Genomic DNA, 14,253 nt, shown 5'->3' on the forward strand with positions numbered 1-14,253 from the left:
AGCCTAAGTCAAGAGTCAGGCACTGAACTGACTGAGTTACCCAGGCTCCCACAGTGAATTTTGACATGCATGTGCACCCAAAGCGATCCCTCTCAGATCCAGACTCAGAACATTCTCTGGCTTCAACAGGCTCCCAGTGCCCTTTCCCAGCCGGGCTTCACCTTCTCTAAACATAGCTACGTTCTGATTTCTAGAACTGTAGACTAGCTTTGCCTATTTTTGAACCTCATGTAAATTGAATCAGGCAGCTTGTATTCCTTTGTGAGCCACTTTTTTTGTTCAAGATTATGTTTATGAAATGCAAACATGTTGATCGTTCTTTTTCATTGCTATGTAGTAATTTTGTATGAATGATGATTACAATTTTAGTACCGAAATATTATTATTATATTTTAGAGAAAACGCCTTTCCTAAACCTAGACTATTATTTTGCCACAAATATGTTTGATTTTGTAATATTTTTATTACACTAAATGGGTCATTAAAACATAAGTGAAAATGTGTCCATTTTCAGAAAACATGATTAAAAACTGTGCAAATAAAAATCAATAAACTCTTAATTTAGTTCCTTTCCATAGAGTTGGACAAGAAGTTGATCTTCTAGAGTCAGGGTGTAGGACAAGGCTGAATGTTAATATTGGACTATGGGAGTAGCAGGGAGTAGCCTCCTTGAGTAGAAAGCTCCCCACCTCATGTGCTGTTTTATTTCTCCCCACTGCTCCTTGCTCCAATGATTTCTAGTGAGATGAGTCAAAAAACGACTAAGGAGGGTCCCAGACTCTCCAAGAACCAGAAGTTTTCAGAGCACTTCAGCATACATTGCTGCCCGCCATTCACCTTCCTCAACTCCAAACGTGAGATCGTGGATCGGAAATACAGCATCTGTAAAAGTGGCTGCTTCTACCAGAAGAAAGAAGAGGACTGGATCTGCTGTGCCTGCCAGAAGACCAGGTAAGTGGTCTGCGCTGCCCTGGGCATCTGCAGGTGCGGCCTGCGGTCTCGCTCCACGCCCCCGCCTGCTCTGCTCTGCGATTTCTGGGCTGCTCGTCCCCCAACGCCCTGCAGTCCGCTCCCCGTTAGACTCTGCCGCTGGAAGGTGCTGCAGGGCGATCGGAAGGTGGGAGGGGGAGCAGGGCCTGCCTCCCGGTTTCCAGCTCCTGTCAGCATCCCTTAAGCAGCAGAGGAGAGCCATGGCTCCAGCCTCCAGCTTCTTTTGGCCCCCTCAGCACCAGCCGCCGTGCAACGTCCCCTCAGAGGCCCAAGCACCAGCCAGCTGCACCCCCCGCCGTGGTCAGAGCGCCGGCCAAGCCACGGTCCCCTCCGGCCAAGCCACGGTCCCCTCCGAGGTTCGAGCGTCAACCACGCCCCCGCCCAGAGGTCCGACCACCACCAGCCAAGCAGCGCCCCCCTCAGAAGTCCAAGCAGCCGCCGCGCAGCAGCCCCCAGAGAGGGCCAGGCACCAGCCGTGGGGGGTCCCCCATCAAAGCTTCTAGGTTCTGGTAACACCATCTCTTCCCTTTTGTTCCCCCAGCCCTAAGGTTAGTAGCTGCCTCATGTATTTACTAACATCTGGGTTACCTCAATGGTGCTCTCTTGGCCTTACCAAACCTGTGTCAATTCCCTGCATTAAATCCCCTCATTTGAAATAACTAGTGTGGCTTGTGTTTTCCTCATAGAGCTGCGGGTACAGGACTTCCGATGGCAGTATCAGTTGCTTCTTTTGTCTAGGAGGACTTGATCGGTTGATTAATTGATCAACTCAGAGATCCACCCCAGTAATAGATTGTGTAAATGAGGCCCTCCGTCACTGTGCCTCAGAGAGAGGAGGAAGGGTGATGAGGGAACTGGTTCAGCCAATTCATGCACCCATCCTCCTGACATTTCATCTGATGTTAATCTCAGTGGCAAGATCCTTCATTCATTCACTTATTAAGTCATTCAACAAACTTGATTGCATACCATAGAGTTCCATATATCATACAGGGGGATGGGACTATAGCAGTGAACAAGCCAGGTTGTGACTCACCAGGATGAAACAAGAGAATAGTTGGTCACTATGTGGGGCGTGATTGCCTTAATATTGTCATAATCAGCAAGTATATGGAGCTATGGGAACCTGGAGCAGGGCTCTGCCCATCTGGGGTCTCACAGAGGAGGTTAGGCTAGGATAAGCAGAGAATAAAAGGAGGCCATGCAGAGACAAAAGGTGAGCCATAGACATGTTTTTGTCTGTCCCATCTGAGACTGGTCAGCTTTTCTCTTTTTTATTTTTATTATTTTTATTTATTTATTTTTATTTTTTTTTAAGATTTATTTATTCATTCAGAGACAGCGAAGAGAGAGGCAGAGACACAGGCAGAGGGAGAAGCAGGCTCCCCGCAGGGAGCCCGATGTGGGACTCGATCCGGGTCTCCAGGATCACACCCCGGGCTGCAGGCGGCGCTAAACCGCTGCGCCACCAGGGCTGCCCCTCTTTTTAAAAATAGACTTCATTTTTAGGTCAGTTTTAGGTTCACAGCAAAATTGAGTGGAAGGTACAGAGACTTCCCTCCCTGCTCAAACACATGGCAGGTCAATCTTTTAGTTCTTTTAATATTTGGAAATTAAGCAGTTTTGCAGATTAATAGTGGGTACTAATTATATTTGAGATTCTCATACCTACTCTGCTTAGCATGTTACTGTGTGCGCATGTCATGGGCTGTTGAATGACTTACAGGGGAATCAACTGAGGAGCATGTTAAAGATGCCCCGGGAGAATCTAATTCCTTGGGTCACCAATGAGGTCTGGAGATCTGCATTTCCAACAAGCAGCACCTCCACCCCAGCATAGTGACACAGGTGGTACACAGACCACCCTTTGAGAAGCACTGATTTAAACCATCCATAAATAAATGATCCACATTGTCTGTAATGTGCAGTAAAGACACGTGGAAGGGGCCACACGTATGACGAAAAGTGAAAGCATTAAAAAGATGCAAGATAAGGTGAGGTTAATTTGTGAAGGAGGTAAGAGGCCTCCAGCCTCTAACCCTGGAACAGGAAGTTGCATGCTAAGTTAATTAGTCATTAACTAGTCATTAATTAATTAACTAGTCTCCCAAGGGGCCTAAGTCCAAGAGGGCTGGCCAGGTAAGATAGGAAGTGTGAGAAGCAGGGGAAACTAATTATTATTATTTTTTTAATAAATTAATTTTTATTGGTGTTCAATTTACCAACATACAGAATAACACCCAGTGCTCATCCCGTCAAGTGTCCCCCTCAGTGCCCGTCACCCATTCACCCCCACCCCCCGCCCTCCTCCCCCTCCACCACCCCTAGTTCATTTCCCAGAGTTAGAAGTCTTTATGTTCTGTCTAGGGGAAACTAATTAGATACAAGGCATGTCATCTGTGGGGGTGCCTTCAAGCCACCATTTGCAGCGAGTTGCGTGATGGCTGCTTGGATGGCTGGGAGTTCAAGCAGTACACAGACAGGAGATGGAAGACCGTTAAGGCCAGCTTTATCTGTCTGCACCCAGCCTGCTGGTTTTATTCACCTAAACTCCAGAGGCATCCTAATTAATGTTGGCGTAACTTGATTTCCTGTTAACTGTTCTCAGTGGGTATCAGGCCGTCTTTGCCTCCTCAGTCCTCGTTTCTCACCCGGGATAGGGGACCCAAAAGCCTCCATTTATAATGTTCCACTACATAGAGGATGGACCATTGGAGTTCTTCCCGAGATACTTATTTTTCCTTCTCAGATTTCCAAAGGTCCTGAGGAAAAGCATTAGAGCCATTGCTTCACCATGTTATTTATTCCCTCTGTTGATACTGGTTAACTATCCCAAGTCAAAGGGGTGGGAGGAGTGTTAATGGGGAAAAAATTCACTCTTAAGCAGAGCTACTAAATTGCACTTGGAGAAAGGGTCAAAGAAGAGTTTCTGAAACAGACTTGCTTTCTGAAACGGTGCCATTCCTGAGTTCTGGCCTTTAAAGATAAAACAAAAATTGACAAAGGCCTTTTGAATCCTTACTAATTCCCTTGGATAGATCTCAAAAAACCAGAGAATATTTATATCTTAGGACGTGATTGGTATAATTCCATGCCGCCTAATTGAACATGGTAGAGTTCTTGTATCTGATGGGAGGAAACCTTGGCATCTCCCTCTTAATTTATTCTACTCTCAATTCCTCAAAATTTTAGGATTTCACAGGTCATCCTTGCCTTTAGGGTTAACACATGTTTCCTGGGCCAACTTTCTTTTGGTTCCTTGGTGTTTTGCTTTAGGAGCATGGGATCTGTGGTTTTGTGACTGATTTGGGGCAAGTCACACAACTTTGAGCAGTGTGATGTATGCCTTTGACTCATTCCTTCACAAAATGTCTTGTACCAAATTGAGCCCTGCACATCAGAAACTTGGAGGACCAATCTATTTCTACATGTATTTGCAAACTTATTCATCAAGACTATGTGCACAGCACTGCTCCAAGCTCTGGGCAATCAAAGGAAATGATATATGCCCCTGGACCAGCTGCTCGTGGTATTTATGAGTGCCCCCCGCCCACCCCATGTGATGCTGCTCTTCCCTCCAAGAATCACCCCAAGCTTGGCTGCTTCCATACTGCCTGCTCCCCGCCTCGTCCCTCTTCTCCTCCAGCCACTTTTTTTGCTCTCTTGTCTCACTTCGGCAGATGATAAAATCAAAGCCCAGGAAAGTAACTGATTGCTAGAGGGTTAAGGTTCTAAGTGGCTTCACGTTCTCCACAGAATTTGGTCTTTTGGAGACAGAGCACTTTAGTTTTGACTCTCAAATTGAAGCAAGCAGGGTTTGGTGTTTTACTGACCATGCATTGTCCTGAGCTAGACATGGTAGTGCATTGCTTCTAAAGGTTAGGACAAGTACACCCACTGAATGACTACGTGCTACGTGCTCGTTACATTGGTAATGGAGTAGAAACCACTCTACTTTTCCTTTGTACTGTAGAAGAAGATATATGTGTCAAACAACAATGCAATTATAAACACTTACATACTTGATGAGCTAGAATTTACTTCTGAAGAGCACTGACCCAGAGCAATTACTCTGATGGTCTGAGAGTGTGCACTGACAGAACCAGGTATCGGGGCTAAGATTCAACTGTCAGGGGAACCTGCCTGCTTTTTAGGTGTGCAGGCCCAAATTATTTCAGACTCTTTCTATGACATGACTTGTCCTCACCTTGTCCTTCCTGATGCCAAAAGGTACACTACATTTTGTTCTTCTGGAAAACTGTGGATCATTTTCTCTTTCCTTGTGCAGGACTGACTAAACTTCTGGTCCCTTTTCTGAGTTCTCTTTGTATTTACAGAAGCAAAAAACCTACTCTGTACTCCTTTCTTACATGCTTGTGGAAAAATCCCACCCAGGCATGTATTAGGCTTAATTGCATCCCAGTGTTTATGCCCTGGCGATCTATTTTTGGTCTCTCATCAGCCAAACAGAATCGGAAATTCATCATTTCTCAGATAATGCCAGGGTTAGGGAAAAGGCCTGAGCATTTTGCTCTTTGATCAGGTTCTGGCTCTGCCTGCCTCTCAGGTCACATTATTGCTTTTATGAGTTTCGATGACCGAACTCTTGAGTTTTGCCCTAAGTCATAAATCCCTTCCTGTCCAGAAGCAGGCTTCTATACATTGTGCTGGTCCCCATAGCACAGGGCCTGTGCAGAGCAGGCATTCGCAGAGGCCTGGGTTAGCCAGAGAGACCTCTGGTCTGATGAGCTGTTTGTGCTCTTCCATTCTGATGTCCTTAGTCTGGAGCACATGGTTAACGACTCTCTGTAACAGACTTAATGCCATTGTTGCCCATCCTCCGGCCACATTCATTCCACAAATCCCTCACATAGATTAAGCTGATGATCCACGTGTACTACTCTGGCTTCCAGCTGCTGAGATGAGTCATGGATACAGAGAGCTGCTGAGTACAGCTAGGAAGAGCCTCTAGCCTTAAGGGTTGGTGCTAGCATGAATGGATGAGCACGATGGATGAGCACCTGTGTCTCTCCAGGCTAGTTTGCCTCCACAAGCCCCAACATGTCAGGATATGCATCTGTCTTTCAATCCTTCCTGTCAGCCCCGGAGGAGGAAGCATTTTTTCCTGATCAGATCAACCCTTCCTTCCTTCCACTCAAGTGTGATCTGTGTGATCTTCTTTCCTCTACTCGCGTTTCCTCCAGGGTCTTACTGTACCTCCCTGACAACTTTAGCCTTTTTCTAGTGTCTAAAGAGAAAGCACTTCAGCTTTTAAACATGTCCAGCTATCTCTTAATGACTGAGTTCACCTCTGGTTCCTGTTTTGTCTCTCCTTTTCTCAAACAAAGTTTTAAAAATAGTGTAAATTCATCACCTTAACTTTTCTATATTGCATTTACTCTTCAACTTACTGTGCTCTGATTCTTCCCCATAGCACTTCACTGTAATTTCTCCTGTGCAGGTTCCTCCAGGAGCAACCATGCAAGGGCAGGAAGTTTGGGAGGCAAAGGAAATGCTGGAGGAACGGGGAAATGAGGAAGGGAAGCAGCTGATAGAGAGTGTGTTATCAAACCAGTTCTCACTGTGGGCTCCTGGGGCTTAATCCTGCTAGGGAGCCCTAGGAGCCAGTGTAGGGGTGCACTCAGTTTTCCTATCCAATCAGCAGGTGAAAGAGCTGGCATATTTATACAATCTGGTCCTGTCAGTCATTAGTCAACCAATGCTACTTTAAGGGTAGAGATGTTAATTCGTTGACCTTCTGGCCTGCCAAGCAAAGTGGGCTACAGCAACAGGAAATAGCCCACAGGCAGAGAAAGGCATCTGGAAATTTGGCCAGTGTGCACACAGTGGTAAGAGCAAGGGGTCATAGGCAAGGCATCAGCAGCATCTGCTCTAACAGCTTGCCTATGGTTTTTGTTACTTTACTTTTTTTTTTTTTGAAGATTTTATTATTTATTTATTTATTTATTTATTTATTTATTTATTTATTTATGACAGAGAGAGAGAGAGCAAGAGAGAGAGAGAGAGAGAGAGAGAGAGAGACAGGCAGAGACACAGGCAGAGGGAGAAGCAGGCTCCATGCCGGGAGCCGGATACAGGACTCAATCCCGGGACCCCAGGATCATGCCCTGGGCAGGAGGCAGGAGCTAAACTGCTGAGCCACCCAGGGATCCCCTGTGTTACTTAACTTGATGAATGTTGAGTCCAATCTTTATATCAGTGATGCTGTCTGTTAAATTTGTTGACTACTCACTCATTCAGTCATTAAATTCTCTGTTCTCTTGCCTTCAGTGACTGTCCTATTTCCTGATTCTCTGTGTGAACTTTCCTTCTGTCTCTATTGTGAATCCTTCCTTTTCTGCTAATTGTTAAATCTTGGAATCCCCTGGGGTTCCATCCTGAGCCTGTTACTTGGGTGATTTTTCCTTCTCTCATGACTAGCATACTGATTGATAACTTTCAAATCTTCCTCCAGCCAGCCCTGACACCAAACTCACATATGGGCTTGTTTGTCCAGCAGATCAACTTGGATGTTGTCAAACCTGACTGTCTCCACTTGACTTTACCAAGAAGACTTGCTCTTCCTCTTCTCTCAGCAAGTAATGTTACTGTCTCCCCTTCCACACATGTTGAAAACCTTAGCACCATCTTAACTTTCAAACATCCCCCCAACAAATGACTGCCAATTTTACTCCTAGGGTTTTTTTTTCCTTCAAACTATTACTTAGAGCACACTAAGAGCCAATGGAGAGGGGTATAGACATGAGGGTGAGACTGAAAACAAAAGAGGGGGAATGGAGATCGTTGATAGAGTAAGACTCCTCCTTCACAATATGTGTGGAGGGACTGGCTTTCGATGAGAGCAGAAAAAGCCATTTGGTTTTGCAAAGGAGAGAGAGACCCATTAATGGGCATTAAGATGGAGGCAAGTTCTACCCAAGGATGAGAGAGTTGGGGGATTGAGAAGGTTAGGGTAGGTTTTGAGTACCTGAGACCACACTGGGGCAAGTACTGAGGGCTAACTGAGCTCTGATCCATGGAGCTGTGTCTGAATCTTTTGTTCTTATGGAGTTTATTCTCCAAAGAGGGAAACAGATTATCATCTTCACAATTGCCATTGGAATCATCCAACTCCACATAAGGTCTGCTTTTCTTCTAGCTTACTTTGTCAAGTGTCCCCACAGCAACTCTTCCTAAATTTCACTAGGCATCTCTACTACTCTGACCCTTGTTTTTCCTTCCCCATTCATCAGAATCCCCCCTTTTCCTCCCTGGTAGTTTGATTTTTGTATTTATTATGTTGTATAGTATATGTATATGTATAATGTATAATTATGTTGTATAATTATTCAATTTATTTAAACCAAAAAAAAAAAAAAACCCAGTTCACTCATTTCTCCTGTCCCCTACTCCCTACCCTCCACCTTTGGCTACTATCAATCTATTCTCTTTATCTATGAGCTTGGTATTTGTCTTTCTCTGTCTGACTTGTCTGTGTAATGCCCCCCCCCCGCCTTTTTTAAGATTTTATTTATTTATTCATGAGAGACAGAGAGAGAGAGAGAAAGAGAGAGACAGAGAGAGAGGCAGAGACACAGGCAGAGGGAGAAGCTGGCTTCATGCAGGGAGCCCAATGTGGGACTTGATCCTGGGTCTCCAGGATCACACCCTGGGCTGAAGGCAGACACTTAAATGCTGAGCCATGCAGGCATCCCATGTAATGCCCTTAAATATATCCTTGCTGTTGCAAGTGGCAGGATCCCATTCTTTTTTTATTGCCAAATAATATTTTATTGCATATATAAACCACAATTTTATTATCCATTTATGGACATTTAAGTTGTTTCCATATCTTGGCTATTGTAAATAATGTTGCAATGAACATGGAGGTGCATATATCTCTTTGAGTTAATGTTTTCATATTCTTTGGATAAATACCCAGAAATGAAATTGCTAGATCACAGTTTTAATTTTTTGAGGAACCTCTATGCTGTTTTCCCCATAGCGGCTGCACCAATTCACATTCCCATCAACAGTGCACAAGGGTCACCTTGTGTTCTCCACACCTTTACCAACACTTGTTATTTCCAGTCTCGTTGATAATAGCCGTTCTAAGATGTGTAGGTGATATCTCGTGTGGTTTTGATTTGCATTTTTCTGATGATTTGTGATGTTCAACATCTTTTCATGTACCTGTTGGCCTTCTGTATGTCTTCTCTGAAAAACTAGGTACTCATCTTCTTTCACCACTTTCCTCCCTTCCCAAATGAGAAGCCATTGCTCAACATTTTAATCTCTTTCAAAAATACCCTACACCGAATATTATATCTGTCTTATATCTTTGGAAAAACTTTAACTTTGGATAAATCCAGCCATCTGTCTTCACCACGTCTGTTTCCAGGCAGTTGAGTCTCATTGGAAAATAACCTACAGCAGGGCAGTAGTAGTTGGGTGTAAATAGGATTCTGCTCATCATATCACCTAGCACTGTTAATTTTGGGGCAGTCATGGTTCAATTACCTGCATTCAGATAAAGGAGGAGACCATGGAACCCAAAAATGTCATGTATATATGTGAAAAACACTCACTCACCACCACACATACCAACATATATCAGGTTTATTGAGATATAATTGGCATGCAGCAGGATTTGACCTTTTCGGCAAACAGTCACACAATCATGTAAACACCATCACAGTTGAGACATTTTCATCACCTCTTCCTCCCACCAAATTTCCCTCATAATTCCTCTGCAGTCAATCCCCAAGCCCCTGACAACCACCAATCTGTTTTCTGTCCCTAGAGTTTTATAAGTCTAAAATGTCATATAATGGAATAATACAGTATGTAACCTCTTGAGTCTGGCTTCTTTAACTTAACATAATGCATCTGAGATTGAATCATGTCGTTGTATTAATCAGCAGTTATTTCATTTTTATTGCTAAGTAGTATTCTGTTATATGCATGTACCTATTGTAGTTTTCCATTAACCAGTTGTAGGGTATATAGATTGTTTCCAGTTTTTGGTGATTATGAATAAAGCTGCTGGAAACATTCATGTGAGTGTAAATTTTCTTTTCTCTTGAGTAAATAACTAGAACTGGTATTTCTGGGCCATATGGTAAGTATGTGTTTAAATGTGTAAGAAACTGCTAAATTGTTTTCCAAAGTAGTTATATTATTTTGTATTCCCACTAGCACTGTGGGATGCTCTGCATTCTTGTCATATTTTAAAATTTTATCCATTCCAAAAAGTGTGTAGTACTATCTCATTGTAGTTTTAATTTTGTATTTTCTTAATGACTAATGATGTTGCACATATTTAAATGAACTTATAAGTCATCCACCAAAGATAGGTGATATTTATTAGATAAGTGTGTGCTCAATCTTTTGCCCATTTTGGAAAGTGGATTGTTATTTACTTATTATTGTGTTTTGGGAGTGTAAAGAATATATCTGGATGTATTTTTAATGTATAATAAAATATAACAAATTTAATATATTTATCAAATATATGTTTTACAAATATTTTCTTCCAGTATGTGGCTTGGTTGGCTTGCTTTCTCATTTTCTTAAACTGTCTTTTGAAGAATCATAGTTTTGAATTTTGCTGAAGTACAATTTATTGATTTTTTTCTTTTATAGATCATGCTTTTTGTATTGTATGTAAGAATTCTTTGACTAACCCAAGGTCACAAAGCTTTTCTCCTATGTTTTCTTCTAGAAATCTAAAACTTTAGGTTTACATTTACATTACTGTACATTTTGAATTAATATTTTGTAAATTGTGTGAAGTATGGATCGAGGTTCAATTTTTTTTTTGCACGTGGATATTTAGTTGTTCCAACACCATTTGTTGAGAAGATTCTCTACTGAATTACTTTTGCAGTTTTGTCAGAAATTGGTTGACTACAATGTGTGAGTTTATTTCTGTACTTTCTATTCTATTCTGTTAATTTATGTATCTTTTCTTTACCAATTCTATTACTATAGCCTTATAGTAAGTATTGAAATCAGTTTAGTGTGAATTCCCCAACATTGTTCTATATTTTTGGAATTGGTTGTGACTATTCTAGTTCCTTTACTTTTCCATACAAAATTTAGGGCCAGTGTGTCAACTTATGCAATATATCCTGGTAGAATCGAATGGGGTTATGTTGAGTTTATAAATCAACTTGATAAGAACTGTAACAGTATTGAATCTATGAACGTGGCACATCTGTCCGTTTAGGTCTTTTTTTGTTTTGCCTTTTCAGCATATGGATCTTGTACATAATTAGTTTGCTTTATAATGAAACATTTCATGCTTTTAGTTACTATTAAAATAGTTCTTTTTTCAATTTCAATTTCCAATTGTTTGTTGCCAACACATAAAATATAATTGATTTTTGTATATTGATCATATATCTTGTGATCTTCCTAAACTCAGTCTAGCTTTTTCCCGGGGCAGACGCTGGGATTTTCTACAATGACAATCATGTTGTCTGTGAATACAGACAGCTTTTTTCCCCCCTTTTCAATATCTATGCCTAAGTTTTGTATGGCATAAATTTCACTTAGAACATTTCCTTCTTGGAGAAATATTTTTAATGAGATTAAGTCCTTGCAAAATTGGCTTTCTGAATCACTAAAGGGGGTAAAGCCCAAATTACATGCTCTGCTACGTGGACAGTCTTTATAATTTTCATCATTCAAAGCTGTGCTACAATAACATGACTAAGGCATTTTATATAGGGTTTGACTTTTGTGTAATAATGAACTGTTGTTTTCCTATTTTCAGTTTGTCAATGGGGATGATGTACAGAGTATTTCATGTAGGCATAGAACTCCTCTCCTGTGTCAGCGGAATCATCGTTATTATTGTTAAGGAGCCTTGGCGTACCCCTTTGACTTAGCCTTCACACTTCTTGCTATCAAATGGCCACCTCACCCCTGGGGTTGTCTCCTACTTCCACTACTACACATCAGACACAATAATGTACATATTCCTTGCTGGAACATTCATGAGTCAGGACCCAGGACTTTTACACTCATATCCCTGGGGACTGACTCAGGGGTTGGCTGATGTTATTGACTGAATAAGATCTATAAATACAACCTGCCTGTCTTTCTGGCAATGGGAAGGGCAAGGGCTCTGACATCAGGTTTGAGTCTGAACTCTGCTGTCTGGTCAAAGTTATTTTTTTAAAACTATATTTTTCCTATTTGTAAAATGAGCATATTATCTTCCTCATTAGTTATCAATGTAAAGTGCATAGTTCATCATCTTATACTTTTAGGTGAGTGGGTATTATTAGAATTTTTATTTAATAGATACTTTGAGTCATTTAATCTTCCTCCACTCAGTTGCTTCCTCTGATTGAATTGGAGTTTATGGGCTATTGCTGCACAATTTGGCCATCCCGGTGGCATCCATCCCAATGGCTGCCATTGCCAGTGGAGGACTAATTAGATAACAAGCTGGTCACACCATCTAAGATGCCACAGTGGCTGATTGCAGTGCTGCCTGCATAGGATTATGCCTGGGATCTGAGGGCTTCCATGTCAGTGCCAACACCCAGGGTTTCATATATAGCATAATTTATGGGGGGGTTCGCTTATGAACAGGTTGTCATGTCTGGAGTTCATGGAAGCAATCCAGAAAATATAGGGATTCTCTTCTTAAATTTCCAGGGATGCATTCCAACCTTCTCAGGCTACAATTCATTCTACAAGTTTCAATAAAATATTTCTTCTTTTATTTTTCTTAGTATCCAGCCCTGTTAGTTTGATATATAATTTGGGGTTTGGGAAAATGGTATTGCTAACACCTGAATGTGAATCTTATTTCTAATCCCCCCCCCCGCAGTTATGGGAAATGTTATGTTTCTCATAAGTTTAGTTTTCAGTGTAAAAGCATGGCACACTCCTAATGCATGTATCTTCGTGGGTTTTTTTCTTGTTTGCTTTTTAAATTAAATTAAGAATTTTGATGATGTTCTAAAACTATTTGACGAGGCCTCATTTCCAAGGTGATCACATAGAGTTCTGCTATCTAAATAAATTGTGGTTAATTTGTAATCCTTCAGTTGGAGAGCAAGCTTGCAAGCAATGGTCGTCTGGGTCCACATATTTATAATGCTTTTACTGGGTGTTGTTGATATCCTGAACACAATCTGTTCCCCATCAAAACAGAAACATGTCAATATGGTCACAATTTTATAAAATGAGTTCAAATACCCCAAAAGTATGTATGTGTACAAACATATTTTTATGTCTATGGGCAGTAAAACTAGTTTTTTTTAGGAGTGAGATATTTTGATTTCCTTTGTGTTTTTCTGTATCTTTAAATTATTTGCAATGATTAAACAGAAAAGCAATAATTATTGTACATAAAAACAGAAGAACTTCAAAAGAATGTCTATCTTAGGCTCAGGTCAGGAAAAAAATATATATGATTTTGGCCAGATACTACCAGAATTATGAAATAAGAAAAAGAATTTAAGGCTAGATTTCCCAGAAGAATAATAACCCCAAAGATAGCCTACAAATTCATAATTATGTTAACTGAGCACAAAGAGAGTGTTCATCACTTAGAAACACTGGATTTTTGTTTCTCTTTGTAAACCAGATTGAAAAGGAGGACCAAGACTACCCCACGGAAAAAGTGAGGGAGGACTTTCAAGTGAATGGGCCACCTCAGGACCTGGACTCACTGCTTCTTGACCCACGTGCCTTTGGGCAAGTTATCCAGCTTCCAATATGATGCGGGCGCAGACACCTGCTGATGTGGCAACTGCCAATGCCCACAGTCCCCTTGGTTCATGGGCTGCCAGGCAGCCTGCCTGGAGGTGAGAGGGGGCATCTTTGTGCATCATGTTCTATTGGTGGGTCCCAACAGCGCCCCTTGGGCCCCAGAGCTCAGTGCATGGATTCTTTGGTCTCAGCTGTGCTCATTTCTTTTCCAAAGCATGCACAGACCTCCGGGGTCTTTGGATCAGGATGGTCAAGTTCCAGCCCTTGTGTTGTCCTCTAACCTCTCTTCCCCTCAGTCTCTGGCATGCTGTTGCCTAGTGTGACATTTGACTTTCTTCTTTGTAACTAATCCTCTGCCTGGTTCCTCTCTTCCTTGGATTCCATGTGATCTCCTTAATCAGTTCCTTGTATTAGCACACAGTCAGAGGCACAGTTGGTTCTGGGAAAGATCCAAGTCCTTTTGAGTAAGTTATTAGGCTAGCTGATGAACCAGATATGCAAGGAAATTCCCAAAATGTGTAGGAGTTG

General features: G+C 41.8%; 1 protein-coding gene across 4 annotated transcripts in view; it reads left to right on the forward strand.

Moving 5' to 3' along the window:
* Nucleotides 1-14,253, forward strand: part of MOBP (myelin associated oligodendrocyte basic protein) — a 58,004-nt gene that overhangs the window by 25,241 nt on the left and 18,510 nt on the right. For 2 of the 4 annotated variants that reach the window (XR_008663974.1, XR_008663973.1), the window contains exons 3-5: nucleotides 742-951; nucleotides 1,227-1,499; nucleotides 13,601-13,820. Coding sequence is in view for 2 of the 4 variants with exons in the window: in XM_055321741.1 (XP_055177716.1) it covers nucleotides 746-951; nucleotides 1,227-1,503 (483 nt within the window). In the remaining 2 variants the exon portion in view is untranslated. Of the gene's footprint in view, nucleotides 1-741; nucleotides 952-1,226; nucleotides 1,775-13,600; nucleotides 13,821-14,253 lie in introns of those variants that run through there. The other 2 variants (XM_055321741.1, XM_055321742.1) reach the window with 1 other exon arrangement.

Source organism: Nyctereutes procyonoides, unplaced genomic scaffold (assembly GCF_905146905.1).
Source record: "Nyctereutes procyonoides isolate TBG_1078 unplaced genomic scaffold, NYPRO_anot_genome, whole genome shotgun sequence".
Taxonomy (NCBI): Eukaryota; Metazoa; Chordata; class Mammalia; order Carnivora; family Canidae; genus Nyctereutes; species Nyctereutes procyonoides.